Genomic DNA, 22,583 nt, shown 5'->3' on the forward strand with positions numbered 1-22,583 from the left:
CTGTTTTTTTTTTAATAATGGGATAGCTGGCAACCCCATGTATCTGCCCTTAAATGTAGAAATTCTATATCCATTCTATGATTGAAAAAGATAACTTTCGCTTTAAGTCTATTGAAATCTTACATTTGATCACTTTTGATACATTTACACTTACGGATAACCTAACACCCATATGCTATTATTTAACTCATGGCTTTTGTAATAAATTCAAAGAATCTTTATTATTCAGTAACTTACAAAGAAAAACAAGATCAGTGGTGTTCTTAAATCCTTCCTGCATGGGAAACATCATTACTCCACTTCTTTCTAATTTAAGTGAAGGACGATTGTTATTTTTCGGCAAACAGGATAAACCGTTAAAAGAAATTATTTGGCAATAGCATTCGAAGGTCTTGGGAAGAATTCAAACATTGTTGGCGGACACCTAGCGCTCTGTTGGCGAACCTGAACGGATACGGAGTTCGCTAATAGGCATCGGGGAGCACACAATTTAACGGTTACAAAATAATGCAAAAACTGTTATGAAACATTAAAATTGCCAATTTCACGAAAGATGGCCTTGTAACTGCGAATATAGAAAATTTATTTAATCGAGCGATTTTTTTCCCTGTTTAGAAGTTTTTCGCATCGCAAGAAATGAAAACTTTAATAAAAACAGGTGATCGAAAGTTAAGAAAATGCATGGCTGAGTTTGTAACTCCCACTGAATTCTGAAGTACTGAAAACCGAATTTTGCTAAATTAAATAAAATTAACGAAGTATTAAATACTACAAGAAATGACATAAATTAAAAACACGCATACTTTGCATACAAATTTTTATGCATGTAAGGTAATAAAATTTTATTACTTTACATGCATAAAAATTTCTTTAAAATATACACGTACATCATTATCCGATTTTCTTCTCTACTAGTGTTTGTTATGTAATGAGGATATATTTATTTGATTTTAATAGAAAATTTATTCCGGATTGAACTTTTATGTTTTGATTTTAAGTTTTCTTTAAATTAATTGTATTTCTTCTGTTAAAACATTAGCTTACTCTTCATTTGCTCTGCGTCTGATATTTGATTATAACAAAAATAACGGCCTTTTCGTGAATAGCCTGTATGAATGTTAAGTAAGAGGAAAAAGAACAAAATATCCATGGTACTGGTCAGTTCCGCTGAGACTCAATCTTCGGACAAAACTATTGTGTTCTCAGTGTTTTTTAACTTCTTTGCTACAGTTAACCATCTCAAAGTAAGGCGTACGTTAATCTCACAATGCATTATGGCTTATTGTTAATTTAAGTGATTATGTGAAAGCACAAACGGACTATCCTACTTAAGGAAAGGGATGCTTCCGTGGAGGACATTCTCGGAAAAAGTGGCTCAAATTTATGTTTAGACGTACGGAAAACCACGAAAAACGCCCAAACTGCCAAGTTCGTTCGCTGGATCAAACTACCAGTTATTCAGTCGTGTTAATTACTCAGTCCCTGGGGCTGGCTTATGAATGTTAGTACTTACGTCCTGTTTGCACTAAATGATATCATTCTGTTGTTAAAGTATGTTCATATTAAAATGGTCTGTATTAAGCAGAAATAAATTTAAAAATATTTGTAAGAGCATCAACATCAGAAACTGAATATAACAAGAAGTTACCTCCCAATTTCTCTTTCCCAGATATGCATAATTTCCCTATTATACTTTTCCACACTTATAAAATTATTATTAAATATCCAAGAATCAAGCATTTTAAAGTGATTGAAAACGGACTAGCCTCAGCATTATTCCTATAACTACATTTTCATTTAAAAGCTCTTTCACTTTTATTTTTGCTAAATTAAAAACTTGCTTTGTTATTTCAAATGCCACTTGTTTGAGAATAAGTTATACACCGATAAAAGATCTTTCGAAGTTTAAACCTTTGGGTATTTTAACCGATTTCTGTGATGCAGTTTTCTCTTTGTGGGGTATGAGGCATTGTATAGAAAGTGATTAAACTCTAAGAAACTCGCATTAAAATATTATGCAACTTGCCAGATCTCAATTCTTTTATAAATATGATAGTTAAACATTCACCGTTACCATTTTTTATGTCATGAGAAGATATTTTTTGAGTAGTAACCTCTATTCTAGGTAACTAAAAAAACTTTTCGAGTAATAGCGTGATAGTAACAAAAGGACTTTACTTCTTTTCGGATTCCAGGAAAGATGAGCAGGAATGCTATGAAGAGGGTAGAGAATGTGACATAAATAAGGATATTCCTGATATCTTCGATGACAGACGTCCTGTTTGCATACGAATATAAAGTAGGGCCTCCGTCCACCCTGAAGGCGTCGAACCAACCTGGGAGCATGACTCGACGACTGGGAGATCTTGCTTCTCTTGGTTCGACTTCCTTGTCGCTGTCTCCAGGCGGTCAGCCTGACTGGGGAGTGGTCATCTTCCTGTACCAATAACTGGAAATTAAAATTAGTGCAGTAAAGTAAAAAAAAAAAAAAAAAAAAAAAAAAAAAAAAAAAATTTAGTAGTAAAGAAGCCATAGATACATACTTATATATTATTATGGAGTAGTTAACATCTGCAATGTACAAAGTTACAGGTAAAAAGTGATTTTTACTAGTAAGAATTATACTAACATTTTAGAACAATATCTGACGAATGATAATGAATCTCGCATGGAATTTAACAGAAGTAGAATAACATTATTTAATATTTATTCTCTGAGTTAGTTTACAATTTTCTATTTCCAAAGATATGAAAGAAAAACTTTTATAGAAGAATTGTTTATATATTTGGCAGTTGTCCAATTAAAAATACCCATATCTAGCTCAAGCCTACATTACCATCCATGAATTTTTATATCCAATGCATACGTAAATTATTAGAATTTTATTAAATAATTAGCAGTTCAGTTCATCAACAGTCGAGCCATTCAGTTTTTCTAATTCCCTGTGGCAAAATGATAGAATGAAATCATAGTGCTGTGTTCTTTACTATTTCAGATTCACTCCAGCACATAACTGAAATAAATGAGTTACTTAAGGGATGAAATATAATTAATTTGAGTGGATTTTTCTTTACCAACCGAGTAACGTTAGCAAGCTAGAAAGTTGAATTATCCTTTTTAAGTCTGCAGATAGCCTAATTACTTGTTCCCAGTTCTTTTTCTGAAGCAAAAGAATCACTTTTACCTTCCGGAGCATTTTATTGTTTTTAGCTCCGAATTTTTTATTGTTTTTATTTAATTTTCCAGTGTTTAAAAATCCTAACATGAGATAAATAACTAAAGCAACTTATTCTAAAAGAATGCATAACATTTCATATCCAAACTAAAAAGACCATTGATCAGGGTTCAAATTTCGGTGAAATGGGGTAACTTCGTGGAATATTTTACGACTTCCTCATGTGTAACACGAATACGAGACTGTTTCCCTTAATATGCCGCTTCCCAAAAGACATCCATCCCCTTAGGCAGATAGCCATCATTTGCGTTGCCACAATCTAATCCACTCCAGTCTAATCCAAAATAAATCGAACATCGCAATGGACGTTAAAGGCTAACTTTCTACAGAAGAACACTTTCTGAAGAACTTTCTAAAGGAAATTAGCATTAAGTAAGTTTAGGATTGCTTAGTTTAAACCGAAGCATGAGAGAGCTATAATCTGGCTATGGGAAGAGATGTTTTAATGAAGGACTTTTTGAAAGAAGTGGCTCGTATTCACATATAGAAAAACATGAAAAATCTCATGCAGAAAGACAGATTTAAACTTCTCCAGTTCTGATTTAAACCCGGCCCACCAGCGGCAAAGCGGTAAAGTCGCTGAGCACACTGGTAGTTCTGTCCGAGGTTTGAATCTCGCGAAGGGAATGGCTGCATGGGCGTTTTCGTGTTTTCCCCATGTGTAAAGTGCATACGAGCCAGTTTCCTTTAGAAAGTCCTCTACGAACGCTCCTTCTCTTCAAGCAGATAGTCATCGAACGCCCTGTCATAATCAAATAAGCTAAACCATATTTAAACCGAGCTCAGACACTGACTAATGTTCAGCGGTTTTATGATTTTATAGCTGGTGGGCGAAAACCAAGAAAACCGCATGCAGCCTAACCGTATTCTAAGAATTAATACACTGTGAGATACCAGTGTCAAAGTCTTATACACTCTGCCATTACTAAGCTGCATGGGAAGAAAACTACAATTACTGAGCGATATTTACTGCTGCGTATAATTATGAGATTACTCAAAATAATTCTTACATGTTAAAAACAGGAATTATTCTCTAAAATACAACTTGTCATTTATGTATTGAAATGACAAGCTTCGGAGGCGTCTGTGTTTGCAAGGTCTTAAATGATCTACCGAATTTATATCAGCATGTGTTCAGATTTTAATTTAAGGTTACGACATTGTTTTTAAAATATAGATTAGGTTAGGTTGTTGGAATACAGCAAAGTATACGAGGGCTATCTGCCTAGGAAAAGAGATGCCTTCTTTGACGACTTTCTGAGCCAAACTAACTCCTATTCACGATATATAAACGGAAAAGCACGAAAAACAACCATGCAAGTTCTCCGTTCGCCAAGGCTCGAACTACCAGTATTCAGATGTACTGATAGAGCCTTTTTTATATATAAAATTTTAAGGATATTATAACTGTATCTGCCGCCTCCGGTAAGTTAGAGGAGCCGACTGCAATAGCAAAGGGCTCGTGTTCGAATCCCGGAGAAGGCATGGTTGTAAATGTCCGTCCCCTTCATAGGAAGCAAAAGTGACCCACCTATTGGGTGCCTCTATAATAAAGTGACCACCTCTTATGGCCTTATCAGTGGCCAATGTCTATGATGACTAGTGACCGCCATTGGGAAAAAATAGCTATATCTCTTCAAAATAATTTCGGAAAGGAAATATTTATCTTAATGAAATCTGAGTACTGATAATAAGTCAACTTCATCTGTTCGTTTCGAAATACTCGAAAATATGTATATTTTATTTTGACTCCATGGAGAAGAACTCGCATTTTAATTTTCAAAGAAACAGAAAATCGTCGCTTATTTTGGTAATCCATTTCTGGGATGTAAAATGTGAAACAAATAAATTAGTAGCTGATTACTAAGTTTCATACAAATTAAATCGAGAAATTAGAAACTAAAAGTAAAATTAGATATTAATTTTTGAATGCAGGCTATATGAAAGAAAAAAATAGATTTATCCTACTTACTAACAATGATTCCAATTCAAGATCACGAGTAATTACAAACTTCCCAGTTGGCGACCGCAGAATCGCAAGCCCATCGGAAAGAAAATAAGAACAACACGAGGGACCGTTAACCAGCAGACAGAATTACCAATCTGTGTTCATCGGAGCATGGAAAGTGGTCTGAAGTAAGAAACGATAACAGGTGAAAGTAAATTCAAGAATTAAAAGGGAATGGGGGAGGAGGTATCAAAGTCACGTGGTCGGCAGTGGCCCACTTCCGAGAGGCAAGCGTGAGTAGTTTTGGGGAAAAGCGTGTCAAGGGCTCCTGTACAGCGTTAAATGACCCCTCAAGTCTGTCGGAAATCCTTGTAGTTCTAAGACTCAAGCAAGATTCTCTCTTCATCATCCCAGGTGGTTAGCATTGAGGAGTGGGGTGAGGGGAGGTCGGTAACTCGTGTGTCAGGTAAAGCTAACGTTTCTTCACTTTCGTTGCTGCTTTCTGAGGCTTAGTTGTGAAAACGAAGATCACAAAGTTCGAAGACCGCACCTTGACCGGGCGGGGGCAAAGTACCTTTGCTCAGAACGCGTTTACCGCAGCCTACGTTGAAATAAACCCGTCAGTAGAGAATGCGAAATTTAGGTGGATATGTTTTAGTCACTTTTCTGACAATTTATAAGATAGTAAATTGTACTTAATAAGTCTATAAAGTTAATTGCAGTTTTGAATGAGAAAGGTCAATTGAATCGAAGTTTCCTTAACTTCAGTATTTATTTCAATAGCTTTATATTTGGTAACTTAATTCCTTTATTCAACGCAAATTTGCACGATCTGAAAGCTATTTTTCTGAAAAGTCAATTTTGTGCGACTCCACAATTAAAGCAAAATTCTGCTTTGAATGAAAGCATTTTTATAGTATGCATTTACCGATATACGCGATTAGAAGAAAAAAACTAAGTTTTACATTGAAATAACTTTTCTTCAAGCTGCCTACTCTATAAGCACTATTTCTCGGAGATATAGGGGCTGCACCAGCTTCCAAGCCGTTCAAGATCGCTGAGTACTGGTACTTAGTCCTAGGTTCGAATACAATGGATATATGGTTCGAGTACAACGTCCTCTGTTCGAATGGAATAGCTTCATAGTTGGTTTCTCAAAGTGTAACGTAATTATGAGCCAGTTTTTCTCATCAATGGTCGGAAGATTAAGATCTCTGAATACTGGAAACTCGATCCGAATTGGATCTAGGGGCTGGTTGCAGGGTTAATTTGCTCAATGTGTAACGGGATTTACAAGCCAGTCTCCCTCCAAAAGTCCTCCACAAATTCATTCCTCCTGTTTAATAATTTGTCGCATGCACATATTTTTCTGCTGAATATACAATTCCTTTCAAAACAGCGTTTCCGTCCACTGCTTTAGGTAAAAGAAAATGTTTTTTTTTTTTCCAGCTTACATAATTTAAATAATATAAAAGTAAAGAAGAAATAAAAATTGATTAGTGTAGTTTATTTGACTATCGCAAAGAACCTCAAGGCTACCTGCCTACGGGAAGAGTTGCCTTCGTGAAGTGTTTTTAGGGAAACTGACTTGTATACACGTTGCACATGGAGAAAATCACGAAAACACCCATGCAGCGGTACTGTTCTTTTATCGGGACGGGATTTAGAAATGTATGTGCGTATACGGGTGTATAAGTACACACACACATGCATACGCAACATATACACATGCATACCTAAACATGTACATCCATCATGCATGCATATATATACATACATTTCTGAATCCGGTCCTGATAATAGAAGAGTATCCATGCAGCCAGCACGTTCGTCGAGATTCGTATCCAGAACTAAACTAATAGTATTCAGCAATACCGCTCCAAAAATAAAAATTATATTGGCTAGCATAAAATCTTTCTTAATTTCTTTTCCTAAAATATTATACTTTTATTTCCTGACCGCAGATTTTTTTTCCTAACAAATATATGGCAGTGTTCAATTTGCGTTCGATTCTCCGCTGGTCAATTATTTTGGCAATTTTTGTAGTTTTCCCTATCTGTAACGCAAGTACAACTTATTTTCCCTTGTCAAAAAGTCTTCATAGACAGATGGATACACCAGCGGCCGAGCTCTAAGATTATTACTGCTGGTATTTCGCCCTGAATTCAAATCCTGGACTATATATGTGATTCTTTAGGGTCATATGCCTAGCTTAATGCAAGCAGTTTTTATCCTGTAGATGCTGCTCAAGCGACGGGGGGGGGGACTGTGTACAAAACTTTTCCTAATAGAAACCAAATTTTAAGAGATCCGTTTTTAAATAACGCGCATTTCTATATGCGTTTTCTCTCTCAAAGTAACCCGATCTTTTTTTCTGTGCAAAACTCATCTTCTGTGTATATTGGTTGCTCTTGCCCAGAAGTGATGTACTTAATCTATTAATCAAGATCAACATAAAGATTAACCATTTTAAATCCGGTAATTTCTTACCAAATTATGAAAGAAGAAATTTCATATATTTTGCGCCCACGCAGTTGAAAATTATTGGCTTTAAATACTCGTATCTCATCGCATATTTAAGATTTCATTTCAAATTTCAAGTTAGGATTTCTCTTGAGTGTTGCCACGTTTTCCGTGACAGCGCACAGCTCCATTAAATTTGGTTATAATTTGCTTGCTATAAGCAAAAAAAGTGCGAACAAAATTGAAATTCTTAAATGAATTTATCTTTGCTAATATATATGTTATTTAAGTAGTCCCTTTTTTTCCTAGTAGAATATGCGGTGAAGATGTAATGTTCTGAAGATATATCTACAATTTAAAAAGTTGCTTTGAAATACATTCAGTTCGTTTCGTAGTAAATCTATGAGGTTACTGATTAAATTGGAAAGGAAATTGTTTAAAGAAGTAAATATAAATCTTTCTGAATTGAAGCAAAGTACTATAATTCGATGAGTAACCGTATAAAGAGAAGGTTGGCTTTTGAGCTGCTTTCATGACTTCGTTGTTCCCACTGATTTACCCTCTACATAAGGAATCTATGGATATCCTCAAGTAACTTTCCAGTGGTTCTTCCTCCTTCATGGCTTAGAGGTTAAATAAGATAGAGATAAACCAAAATTAGCTAACACCAGTATGGTTCTTGATCAGCTAAAGGGCAATACACTTAACTTTACCATAGAATCATTTAGTATATTGACAACCGCCCGCTAACTGAAATAGATTAAGTCGAAGAAAGGCATCTCACACAAGTGTAAAATTATTTCTTCCGATTCCACAGAATTAATGTTTTGGAATGCAACGAAAAGGAAGAATGTCGATCATTTAGATGGTGCATCTGTTCTAGAGAAAACTGGTACTCCATTGCAGGGCCGTTCCTAGACCATTGGCTGCTCGCGTACTTTCCTAAGATTGCCGCAAACAAATTTAAAACAAAATGCTCAATGATTAAAAAACATTTTATTTCACAATCAGTAAGCCCTTTCATATGACAAATTGTATAAAAAGTACTTGCATATGACAAATACTTACAATGAATTTAAAATATTTAGGCGTGGTGTCGCGAGAGTCCGGCCGCCCCTGATTTTCGCCGCCCGCGTACTTTTACGCGCTGCACCCCCTCTAGGAACGGCCCTATTCCACTGTTATCTCCGACCAATGGAAGAAAGCTATCAAAGCTATCATCAAAGGTCTTCCCCTCAACCACCACTTGTAATGACGTAAGAAATGAACTGTTGCTAGTTAGCATTCCAGTGACCAAAGTAAAACAGTTTAGCCCAAAGCACGATGGAAATGTTGCTTGATGAAAATTTAAGTTCTTTGTAGAAGTAACCAGGCCTGTTGAAGATAAAAAAAATATTTAATATAAGAAAGCTCTTATCTCCACAAGTGAACGTAAGATCCTACAAAAGAGGAAATCACCCTGTTATCTACTTCATCTGTCAGAGATTTGAGTACGTACCATTCGGATGTTTCAGCTGCTCGCGTTGCCTTTAGTGTGCTCAAGACCACCTTACTTATACTTTGCCAAGCGAAGAAAAAGCAAAGCTAAGTGTCTTTGATGTGAAGATGATCATCTTTGCCATTCAAAAATTTGCTCGTAATTCCCTAAACTGTATGACAGAAGGAAAAATACAAGGCCTAGCCAACGTATTCAAGAGATGCTAAATATAGGAACGAATATTCTTCCGTTCATCTTCTACCACTGTCTGGAGAACGTTTGATATCTGCTATCATACGAATGGCTATAAATTAAAGAAACCTGCAGTTTTCTTTAAAAATTCGTGGATATGGCAAATGAATGCAAAAGAGTTAAGTCTCCGACAGAAAAGAATTGAAACTGCCTCTAGATTTAGCACAAGTCCCTGACTTTAAGTTCATAAATTAAATGTTCCCTCTTGTTGCGAGATGATTCGTCTCCTTGTATCATGTGATATCCTTCGCTCCGGCTACAACTACTGATGACCTTCCCCTTCCAAGACCAACAGCCAGCTCAGCTCCGTAACTAATGTTTGTCGAACTCTTCCTGCTGATACGATTACCAAGTTAACTCACCTTCTAAGTTCCACCTCTTCCCTACTCAAAGAATGTATCGAGCTCAGAAGAAAATGTGCCTCTTCTTTTCTTTTCAAGCTTTCAAAGTCTATCCTACTCTTCACTCGCCGAATCCTCACATGGGATAAACTGCAGCAACTGGAAAGCGCTAACTGATGACTGGGGGATGCCAGTTAACATGCGAGTATCCGAGTTAGTTTTAAGAAAATGCGTACATTGCATACGTATGCTAGTATATGAGTGTATATATTTCCCCATATCATGAGATTATGTCCGCACTCACAGAACTCTAGCAAATATTGACTTTCTCCTCGAAAGAGAACATAATTATAATTGCAAACGATCTCAACGTTTGGGAGCTCATTTTGGGGAGCCCCAGAAGAAAATAAACGAACAATACCATTGCTTGATTTTATTACATCGAACAACTTCGTTATAATTGATTCAAGCGATAGTTCTCCAAGCTTCTTGACTATCAGGACCCTAAGGCGGCCAGACATAACTTTAGTTACATCTAGCATTTATTTTTCAGTTCGTGACTGGACAGTTAGTCAACACCCTTCGATCTCTGATCATCATTTCATCGAATTCGGAGTACAGAGACTTACAACAAGTCACTATATCTAGGCGAAATTCATTCATCTCCGCCGCTTCGGCAATGCTTTAGCTCCGCATGTGCAGAACTTAGTAGCACAGTGCAACAACTGGAATAATATATTAGAGATAGACGAACTTTGTGGTAACCTTATAAATACCTGTCACTCGGTGTGCGACCAAGTTTTAAATCGCCGCGAAAATGTTATCTACAGTAAAACACCTTGGTGGAACAATCAGCTGACAGTGAAACGTAACAAAGTAAGTGCCGTAAAGCGCCGAATGCAAAAATGCTATATTTCTGAGGAGAGAGCTGTCTCGGGAATGACTTTTAAGAAGCATAGGGCTGCCTTTAAGAGTAAATTTAACAAAATCAAACTTTCCTCATGGCAAAACTTCGGTACCACAACAGTTAAAAATATGGTACCGCCTTTAAAATCTCACATGACAAAATGTTCAAACCAACCAGCCTCGTCGCTACACTTCAGTATGGGACAAACTCCACCATAAAAGTTACTGCCCATACTCTAAGTAGTATTTTAAAACAAGATACTGCAGCTTACGACATCCCGGCAAAAAGAGAAATCAGACTTAATGTCTCCCAATATTTTCAGTCCACTTTGCCAAATTCAGAGCCATTCACGATAAGCAAGGAGCTCAGCAGCGTTATCAAAGTTATGAATACTTCAGAGCCCCAGGTCCAGATGGCATACATAATTGTATCATCCAGGCAACATTAAGCACTCAACCCGCTTTTTTTTTTTTTTTTTTTTGTTTGCCTGTATTACGGCACGCTGGAAGATGAGACAGCTTCTTGCTAGCGCAAAAGTCGTAGAAGTAGTCTTAATTTTAAAAGTACAGAAGGATCCCCAATGTAGTATCATTATACAGGTCAATTTGTTTATTACCCGTACTTGGTAGAGTACTGGAAAGAGGCTACATCATCACATAACAACAAGACATAACAAGACGAAGACCTGTGAACAGCCACCAATACGGTTTCATTGCAGAAAAATCCATGGAACATGCTTTAAATCATTATCTTAGCACAATAGTGGTCAATAGAAGGAATAAGATGCGCTCACTGTTAATTTCAGTTGGCATTCAGGGCGCCTTCATCTCGTTGTAGTGGCATGATGTTCTGAACAAATGAACACTGAATGCCCCAAAGCACTTTACAATTGAATTTGCAGCTACCTAAGCGCCAGGCATGTTCAGGCTTATAACAGATGAAGGCGTGTTTACATCAAGCATTAACAGAGGCTGTCCACATGGGCCATGTCTTGGACCATTTCTTTGGAACTTCGTAGCTGGTTCTGCTCTCGGTCTCTTCAACGACAGGAGCGACATAAAAATATTTGCTTATGACAATGACTTGCTGATAGCCAGAGGTCACAGCAGGGGAGAATATGAAACGCGTGCCCAATATGCTCTGAATAAATTTGTCAACTGAGCAAAAGTTCGCAAACTTGTAATTTCAGAGGCTAAAACGCAGGAACTGGTCATAAACTACAGAAACATTTTCGCATCCGAGGAATTAAAATAGGAGATATTAATATTAAAATCGTTCAACAGTTCAAAAGATGCCTAAGTGTAATTATAGATGTTAGACTTACCTGGCATCAGTCCACAACAACAGCTTGGTATCCCCACAAGCGCTAAAGATTTGGTATTCCGTAGTATCAGAAAAAGGACTCCTTGTGGGGCTCACACATAAACACGCATATGATAAATCAACTTAGATCGACTCAACGACGGTTTTTACTAGGCTCTTTTCGGGAATTTTTACCAAGCTCTTTTTGTACATCCCCCACTAGTGCTCTGAATGTGCTGGCCGGGCTGCCCTTGTGATACAAAGAGAGTGTGCAGTAGTTCGGATACAGAGATGAAAGTGAAACACAACACTATGGAAGTCATTTACTATCTACTTACTATTTACTTACTCATTTACTCATTACCCTGGCACCCAGCGGAATTTAACATTCAAGTTGAACTGAACCCATCACCAGCACTGGAAAATCATGCTTCGCATACAGATGGTTCCAAATTAGAACCGGATATAGGCAGCGGTTTCTGTGAAATGCTAGGGTACAATGCAATTCAGACCTCGTCACGCGAAGGCTAAGTCCCGACAACTCAGTCTTTCAAGCCCAGTTAACTGCTCTCGGAGCATCTACACAATTCTGCATCCAGACAGAACAGCCTTAACAATATATAGAGATTCAGCCAACTGTCTCCAGACCATACAGGGACAACGATGCAAAATCCAAATAGTGTAAGAGATTCAAAAATACTGCTTCTTTTACCTGAGAACGTGAGCCCGAGACTAAAATGGGTTCGTGCACATACTGGGCTTTACAATAATGTAGAAGCCGATGAAATAGCAGAATAAGCATCTATAGACTCAAACACTAAAATCCTCTTCATAAACCCCAAGTTCGCATATGAAGGCCGCAAGAAATTGTCAGTAGCAGAATAGCTGCAATGGGTATTCAACAGGAAGCAGAGTGTTCAAATACATCTCTAGAGTCAGCGTGAAACTCAACAGCTGAAAAACGAAGCCAACTTAATTCCTTACAGGTCATGACCCTTACATGATTACTTAAACCGCTTCGGGAGACATGGAATCAGAATCAATGCATTCTCGGCAAATGCACTGATTTCGGGCAAACCGCTGGCTGCATAGGCATTTTTAGTGGTTTTTCCCCATGTGTAACATATATACAAAACAGTTTCCTTAGAAAATTCTCCACGAATGCATCCCTTCCCTTAAGCAGGTAGTCCAAGTATGCTTTGGCGTAATTAAATACACCAAACCACAAAGGCAACCGCGTAAGGGAAGGGATGGTTCCTGGAAAACTTTATTGTCAGCGAGTTTTATTAAATACTTTCTGATTCAAATATCATGAATAAAAATAAAATTTCGCTGACAATAAATTAATTAATAAAAACTCGCTGACATATGTGTTTTATGTGGAGAAACCCCATGCAGCCCGTTCTTCGGAATTTGAAATTTAGTTCCTCCTTAATTCAACCTTATTTGTTAGGCCTACCAGAGTTCATCTTCTTAACCATTCGACCAGTGGTGGGCTTCTCACAGAAATGAATAATAATTTTAATTTCAGATTATATGTATTCATTGTTTTCATGGCAAATAAAGGGAACATATAAGGAACATTCTCTTCTCCAATAAAGAAATCACTAAGTAAATGCAGTGTTTATTGCTTGTACCTAGAATAAGGCCAGTTAAAGGTTAAATATGCGGAGTAGAAACATGATAAAGTTGTAATTCTGTTTCTCAACTTGTTTTAAATTTCTCATTAGGAGCATCTAGAAATCTCCATGGAAATAGAAATTAGCATTTAAAAAATTTTTATGTAATTGGAGTCATCTTTGATATTTTAGGCCAAATAGTTAATTTTTCAAAAATTTAGTCATCTTTGATATTTTCGCCCCTAAAGCGAAAGAATTTATTTCATTTCAACAATGAGAGTATAGTTAATGTATTGCATTTTGCAATCAAGGAATAAAAAAGACATATTACGCTCAAGAGGAAGAAATTTCATTCCAAAATAAATACTAAGTAAGCAAAAAATTAACTGGATGTAGTTAACTGCAGTCTGTGCTTAAGACAAGAGATTCTTGGCGGAGAAAGAACTGGTAAAACGAAGTACATAGCTATTTTCGTTTAAAGCACTTGTTATAGCTAAGCAGAGATTTTCTGAGAGGAGAAAGACCTGCAAGTTTACATACAACTAAGAATGTAAATACAAAACGTTAAGTTACAGTATGAAATTGCTTATTTATTTCTGTTTGTAATTTACATATTTGCCAACTGGTATATAATTAAATACTGTTAAATTGAATGAGGTGACAGACCGACATTTTAAGTAAACCCTTTTTTAAGTTGCTTATATTCATTTAAACTAATTCGAGATCTTCTTAAAAATAGATATTTTGTTTTTATTGTTTTTATGTTATTTCAATCAATGGAAAATTTAAAAAGCTCAAATAAATTAACACCAAGATTAATCTTAAATAATCTTGAAAGGAAAACAAGTGGTTTCTCTTATATTGGAGTTACAGATAACTGGAGATTGTTTTTCTTTCAAAAACATAATATGCAACAATTCAGCCAACTGATTCCAACGAAACGAACGAATCTATACCAGACTGACAAACAATACAGTTTTCATATCATTCGTTATATAGGGATTCCGAAAACTGATACAAAAGAAATGAACAGATCAGAACCAAAATTGATTGACAATACAGTTTTCATATCATCTGAGAATTCAATAAAAGATGCCCATATATGAAAATATGTAGGCGGCAGAAGTTATGCGGATATACGAGTAAAAACAAGAACAACTCAATTGGCACTATAGAATAACTATCAGCGAGTTGTTGACTTTCAGATCACGAACTAAGCCAGCAGTTTCAGGCAGTAATAATTGTTGAAAAGACACATCGCCAAGGCCATGATAAAAAGCATCAAATAGGATTCGATCTGCCAAGTGCACTCTGACACTTCTAATCCAAGTATGACTGTTCTTTTCTTCGGAGTGAGTTTCATTTTCTTCTGCACTGTGAAAAATTATTCAGAAGCATTTGAGAACATGTACTTTATTATGAATTGAAACAGTTTTTAATATATGTACTCGTATCTCTTGATAGCGTATTTTACGTAAATAAAATTATGAAAATATATTCTGTAACATTTAGAAACATGTATGGGTAACTTTTCCGTTTCGCCGGCGCAAATCTCGCCAAGTAGACTTTATTGGCGGCAACATACAGTATACAAATAAAAATGTTAACAAATGTTAGTTAAAAATTTTTTATTTTGAAGGCATAAATATTTTAATATAGTTTAAAATTTTGTAAAAAGCCAATAAATAAAGAAAATAAATTTGATAAAAGACATTAACTTTGCTATGCTTTTATGGTTCAACATCCTGATTCGCCGGTTCATATCACATGACCCCAAGTGATCTCATCTCACGTAAACTACGCTACAAAAATCTAATTCTCTCAGTAATTATCTACATTAATTTCCAGTTAAATCTTAATTTAGAATACAAGTTTAAATGAAAGAATTATTTCAATTCGTGCGAATAGCTTACTCCTGATGTTTAAAGTAAACATCAGTTTTATTTTACCAAAGGGACTAGGTTCGAATCCCGTAGAAGGCATGAATGTTTGTAAATGTATAGTGTCTGTATGGCATTGTTGAACGTAGAAAATGCCGTGGTTCGCAAAACAAATATTTATTACTGAGATACGCAGAGTTACATGCAGAGAAATACAAGTAAGCAGAGAGCGAAAAAGTTTACAGAGGTTTTATATATATAACTTTACAACAGATCATGGTTTAACAAATCATAAACAAGACACAATAAATAACCAATCAAAAATAACATGAAGAATAATTAAGTTTCAGAATAATTCGGACCTGACTGAAAGCTAATGAATGTATCGGACGTGACAGAAAGCTATACTTACTTTTAACCAATAAGAATGCGATTACAAATATCTCAACAGGCATAGAGGCACTTTAAATATGCGATGAGCCTAAAATCCTCTCGAGAGGTTGGTGGCAGGGAAAAAAGACGTGAACGCGTCACCTCCGAGTGCTCTCCACCAAAGTTGGGGGCGGGACTGAGCGAAGTCTTACTGTCATCTGTATGGTGCTCAAGGTTCTTGCCAACGACAGGCGCAATCTTTCCTTGCCACGATGAATTTCATGGGCTTGTTCTGATGTTACTGTCAGACAAGTGAGATAAGTCTCAACAATAGCAATACCAGTTTCACTTGGAAAGTGTTTCATGAAAGCAACCCTTTTCTTTAGTAGATTTTCTTGTATATCTTGCCTTATTGAAATAAACTAACCATATTTCAAGGAGAAAATCTGAGAAATTGGATTTATTAGATTATGAAAAAGCAGACCATATGGCTGCTATATGGCTGAAGGAAAGAATGCCGCAAATGAGACAAAATTGCGAGAAATAAAAATTCATATGATCTGGATAATTAGGAAGGCATAAGTTAATGCTTATTCCAGCATTGATCTAATTTTACGTATATTCATTTAAATTCATAAAAGCAATTGCAAAACTGAGTGTATAATAAAAACCGCCTAAAGGATAGGCATTATAAGTACAGCTTAGCTGTTTTTGTTATTTTAAAATATGATAAGGAAAGGTCTTTTTTTTTTAAATATGATTAAAAAGTATTTATTCTTTAATCATTATTATTTTAACTTATTTTAAATTTAACGGCACTGTATGATATACTCCATTAGCACCTCAAAGTGGATTCCTAATGATATTAAATCTATTTTAAATAAACACCAAATCATCATGGTCTATTAATACAATGTAGTACGTCCTAGTATTGAGACTGAGATTTAAAAACCTTTTCAGGAAATCGTTTTTGACTCGATACCGAATATATAGCAAACTACAAAAATAGTCAATTATATTATTAACAAGAGAACGGTTAATTTCTGTTTTGGAAGAACTGGGAGGTTAAATCTCGGTACATGACCAGCAAGGTTAAATAACTAGAACAGTCATGAATTAAGTTGTATATATATATTATAGGAACGAACTTATTTGGATATTTTTCACTAATAGCTTTTATTGAACCACGTTTGGTCTTCAGCAGTTCTGACTGCATGCTTTAGCGTTTTAGTTTTCTTATATTTTACTCAAGTTTTAATTAAAATAAAAGTTTTGCGAGATCAAATGTTATTTGGTTAAACTTTTTATGGTTATTTGGTTAAACTTTTCAGAGATATAAAACAAGGCAGTATGTTTAAAGAACTGGTTAAAATATTGCAAATAATAAACTTTATAACTAATAAATAATAAACTTTATAACCAATTTTGGTAAATTTTACTCAAAATAAAAAATGTGCCTCACCAGCGGCCGAGTGGTAAAGACCGTAAAAACTGGTAGTTAGAGCTGAGGTTCGAATCCCGCAAACAGACTTGGCTGCATGCGTGTTTTCGTGGTTTTCGTCATGCATAACGTGTTACGAGCCAGTTTTCCTTAGAAACTTCTCCACGAAGGTGTCCCTTCCCTTCCGTGTAGTGCCTTAGGGCAAAACACGTAAATAACAATGATAAATTAGTAATGTTTTGATGTATCGAATGAAGAAATAAAATTTATATGAAGTTCCTTAATTGTGTAAAGAAGTAAGGAAGGAAATTTTTAAATTGTTTTCAAAATGGAAAATTCAGATTTTTCGGATTTCATAATTTAACTGAAATTCTACTGGCAATCTAATATGTAATTTGTTTAAAGCTCAGATTACAAAAGTTCCATTACAGAAGAGCGAACAATATCAATGATGTATTAAAAACTGAAATATTCTAACGATGAATGTCACGGGAAAAAAAATATTTGCCCTACGTTACACCTTTTTACTTTAAGATCATAGAGTGCAGAAAAGATTACGGAATACAAAAACACAGATCTATCCACCTTTTAAAAAATGCTTCCTCTTCCCAGAAACCTAATTTTTAGAAAAGCCTTCTGAAAAATTATTCAGAAACAAGCAATATTTTTATGTCTATTAATAATTTTAATAATCTTCTCAGAATACAATAAGTAATTTGCAATCATCGATAATTAATTCTAACTCATTCGACATAGGAAAAAAATTACGTATTTGATTACAAATACAAATACATTAATTCTTACATGATCCAATACACGTAATTTTGTTATGTTGTTTTTGAAAAACGTTCGTAAACCAGCAAAGTGCTTATAACTGTATTATAAAATGTGGTACTTTCTTATTAAAGCAGCAATCGCATAAGCCTATGTCGACATCTGAAATATGTACGTTACAGACTGGTCAATTAAGTTTGCCAATTTTGGCGACTAAGTATGGTGATGGTTTTAACAAGAAAATATATAAATCTCTAATGATTAATTTATGTATCAAAAAAACGGAAGTAGATTTTGCGATTATTTTAAACATTTGACATTTAAAAACGTCTCAAGAATATCGCAATTAATGAATTATGCAGTTCCTAGACTAGCTGTTATTAAAAAACAATCAAAATTCATCATTGCTTGAGTCAAGGTAAAACGTAAATCAAAATCCTCATATTTAATAAATCAAGTATTCTTATAATCCAGCTATGAAAAATGTGCCATTTATAAATGTTTATCAGATATAAAATTGTACCAAATTATATTTTGATTAAGACTTATGTCTGGAAGAGTCTATATGCGGGTAAAATTACTCGAAGTTCACGCCAGAACTAAGCTACAATTCCGTAACAGTAATGGGGACTCTTCGATAGGGTCTGTAAAAAGATTGTCTGAAAAATAAGAGATTAGATAGATTTTACGAAGTATGATATAATCTATCTAGAGTGATATAACATATCTATATCACACAGAATTAGTGAATAAGAATAATTCGTACCAAGAGTATTAAACCGCAGTATATTGTAATCCAACTCGTTAGATTTAAAGATTTATTATTACTTTTAATACTATATAGTAGTTAAAAATTCTATTATTTAAATTTTGGAATAACGTATAAAATTTTATCTAATATTTAAGATCTAATTTAATTTGTTCCATCCTCAGTCATTTAAATTTTTTATGCCATCATTCCAGTCCTCTTAGATTTTAAAAACCGTTTACATATTTGAAACATTATTCAATTACATTTAAATATTTTTGATGACATGATTTTTTCAGTTATATTTAATTATATTTATATAAAGATTTTAATATTAACGGCGATTCCTAACCAAATAGAAATCTTACATAAAACGGAATACTATATAACGTAACTGAAATTTTATAAGTAGTAACTAAACAGAGTACAAATACAAATATGTCATCTACAGAAAACTGAACTGGAATGAAGTTTTATTGAGATTTATTCAGAAACACTTCACAGTAAGAAAGAGATTAAATATATTCACGAAAAATGTTTTTTTTTTTACTATTTGATGATAATTTAACTAAATACATTCATACACTACCCCCCTCAAAAAAAGGGAGGGAGACAAGAATAAAGAAAACTGAAATTCTTTCTCATAAAATGTTACAATCAGTTCTAAACATTCTAAATTATTGATTAGCATGAAACAAAACCTACCGTTGTATGATCATGTTGTTTAGCATATAAAATTTGATATTCTAGTAATATGTCTGAAACGTATTAAGTTATTTATTACACTGTTACATTAATAAATTCTTTTAATAACAAACCTTAAAAATGGACTTACCTGATCTTAATACTCAGACGCCTTGAATTCAATATCAGTTAGCAAATAACTTTTCGCTTCACTTCATTACATTGGGGAAGAGAAGATAAGACGAGATTCCACACATAATTAAATGACAGAATAATTTTCGAAGTATTTCTTAGAAATGAAAGAGGAAAAACGAACAACAACTTCAGTTTTATTATAAAAATGGTATATTTCAGCATTGAAATAAGACACTGCAAAGTATGAAAGTGAAAGATTAGAAATAAATATTTTGAAACTAGAATTAAACCGCAAAAAGCTATTTTACCATACGTAAGCATGCAGCTTCGTTGGAAGAACAGAAATATTTGTTCATCTTTATTATCACAAAGAATAAAAAATGCTAACTTTCCCTTTTGTCTTCTCTTGCGGCAATTCTATGCAACCCTTAGCAAAAACTACAGTTGTGTAGGCGTCGGGTCTAGGAGTTCAGGTCGACGTAGAGTCCGGGTCAATATTTGCAGTTCGGAATAATCTGACATGTGACCTTGTGACGATTCTCTAAACAGATTTTCATTAGTCTCTGTTTAGTGCAATGCAGTTCAAAAACTCGAGATCGAGTTTTATGAATAAATCTTTTTAAACTATTTTACGAATTTTTCTTTTTTTATTTGCTGACATTAATATTAATGCTAGAGTTCATTGAATATTTAAGCTGATGACCAAATATCGATGAATTTGTTCAATAGTTATCTGAATATGGAAAGTACACCAGTGTAGTCTGCCTAACGGAAGGGATGGTTTCACGGAAAACTTTCTCAGGAAAACTGATTCGTAATCACGTTACACATCGGGAAAGCTACGAAAAACAATCATGCAGCTAGCCCATTCGTCTAGTTTCGAACCCAGATCGAACTATTAGGTTGAGCAGTCTTAGCCACTTGGCCACTGGTGGGGCCGTTAAATACGTACAATAGTGAAAGAATCTCATTTAATGTTTTAAAGAATTTTTTTCAGTTGAGGGAATGCTGAATACTTCAAACATGTCTCCTGTAATCAAGACAGGATCAGAAATTTTTTTACTGAGTGTGTAGCCGTAAAAAGTTTTTAAATGTAAATAAATGTATGTATTATTATAATTAATAATTTAAATTCGTAAACAAACTCATAACTCAATTTTATTAAGAAAGTCTCTTCATTTTTGCACTGCCAGTTAGCAAGCTTTTACTCTTGAAACCTCTAAAACCTTTCGTTTAATAAGTCGTCTCAGAGTTTTTCTTTGAGGAACCCTTCGGTGGTCGAGTGGATAAAATCACTGAACCTTGGTAATTAGTTTCTGGTTTAAATCCCAGGAATGGGCTGGCTGCATGTGTGTTTTTCTGGTTTTTCTCGTTATGAATACAAGCTAGAAATACCAGCTTCCTTGGAAATAAAGCAGTTCTTTCCTTTAGCCATATGGCTACATGCGAAAACACCGCGGACGAAAATATCAGCAACGCAAGAGAAAAACATCATTGTACAGAACATCGTGAAAGAGAAGAAAGCAAAGAGAAAAAACCGCGGTTCTAAAACACCGTGGTAGAAAATAAAGCACTTCAAAAACCTGGCAATTTTAAAACTTCATATATCACTATGTCGTCATATAAAATATCGTGGTAAAAAATTGAAAGCACCTGTAAGTCATTGGGTGATGATAATATCGCAGAGAGTTTGGTAATTAATTAAACAGTTTAATATGGATTACCTCATGGTAGCTACTCATCTTCCTTTTTCTAATCCTTTTGTATACTATAATATATATTCCTTTCATGAAAAACTATTAATACAACTTTATGGAAGATTATATTAACTGCTATTTTTTATTTAACTTCTGCATAGTTTCTGATTTTGAATGCTTAAGTTTTTTTCTTCTTTTTTTTTCAGTAGAAATTTGTTGGTTTATTCAAAAATCAGAAATGATTAAGGTAAAAACATTCCTGATCTCTTCTTGACCTCACAAATCGTTATGCGAACATGGGGATAACATCACAGCTACGTCAAGCGGTTATTTATAGATGATTTATTTTTTGCTACAATATTTCATAAGACAAATATTTTAAAATGACTAAACTTTTCACCTGCTTCGTTTTCTACCACATTGTTTTATTTCACTATGTTTACTCCTTGCTTTCTTTTCTTTCGATGATGTTTTACTCTTACGTTGTTTTCTCTGCCACGTTTTCTTCTGCGAAGTTTTCGGCGGACACCAGCCATATAGTCCTTGTATGTTTCGTCATATTCAGCTAAATAAATAACTTTTATTCTCAGTACCGTTAAAATAAAGCCGATTTCTTAGTGAATCGCTATAAAGATGAACAATTATGTAATTATGTGACACAATTTTTACGGCGATTAGTTTTTCAGTAACCAACAGCATTAACAACATAATCATATTCTATGGAAAAAAATCAAAAATCAGCAGATAATTAAAAATTTATATCTCTTTGAGATTTCTGTGTATTAAAACTCATTTCACACACGCGACGAATGCATTAACTATAAGAAATGCATTAACATTTAATAAATTGCTTAGTTACAATTACGTTGCCACTTGGCATTTGATATGCAATAGAACATTAGGTACTTGCAATAAGTGTTAAACAAGGAAGTCATCTTTAATAAACGTTGCCTGTTAAAAAGCTACGAACATTATAAAAAGCATACTTTTGTACGGATCAATCAATACATGCTCTTATAATTTTAGTCAAATCATCGAAAATCTCGAATAGCGTCTTCTAACATTGCCTATATTTACCTTTATAATAAAAACGACCCAGGGTTCCAGCTCTGGAGATACGGATGACCATTTATTATGAAAGTGACAACATAATACTTACTTTTATTGGAAATTTTGTTTTTATAATTACATTTTTCTTATTAAAATGCTGTGATACCCTTTCCCCATTTACATCAAGGAAATCAGGCATCGTTATGATAGTTCGTATTTCCCTATTATAAGATCGAGCCAAATTTATAAAGTTTGCAT

At 34.5% G+C, this 22,583-nt stretch overlaps 1 protein-coding gene across 4 annotated transcripts in view; it reads right to left on the reverse strand.

The window, feature by feature from the left end:
* The window catches only part of LOC118181918 (dual oxidase maturation factor 1-like), a 91,894-nt gene extending 72,040 nt beyond the window's left edge, over positions 1 to 19,854 (reverse strand). The window contains exons 1-2 of one of the 4 annotated variants that reach the window (XM_085822425.1): positions 19,595 to 19,854; positions 2,179 to 2,437 (exon numbers count right to left, since the gene is read on the reverse strand). In XM_085822425.1, coding sequence (XP_085678551.1) covers positions 2,179 to 2,346 — 168 coding nt within the window. In that variant the 5' untranslated portion in view covers positions 2,347 to 2,437; positions 19,595 to 19,854. Of the gene's footprint in view, positions 1 to 2,178; positions 2,450 to 5,207; positions 5,378 to 19,594 lie in introns of those variants that run through there. The other 3 variants (XM_085822424.1, XM_085822423.1, XM_085822422.1) reach the window with 3 other exon arrangements.
* Positions 19,855 to 22,583: the final 2,729 nt, after the last annotated feature.

The sequence above is a fragment of the Stegodyphus dumicola genome, chromosome 8, assembly GCF_044657685.1.
Source record: "Stegodyphus dumicola isolate Sdum_Otavi_A_Nest chromosome 8, ASM4465768v1".
Lineage (NCBI taxonomy): Eukaryota > Metazoa > Arthropoda > Arachnida > Araneae > Eresidae > Stegodyphus > Stegodyphus dumicola.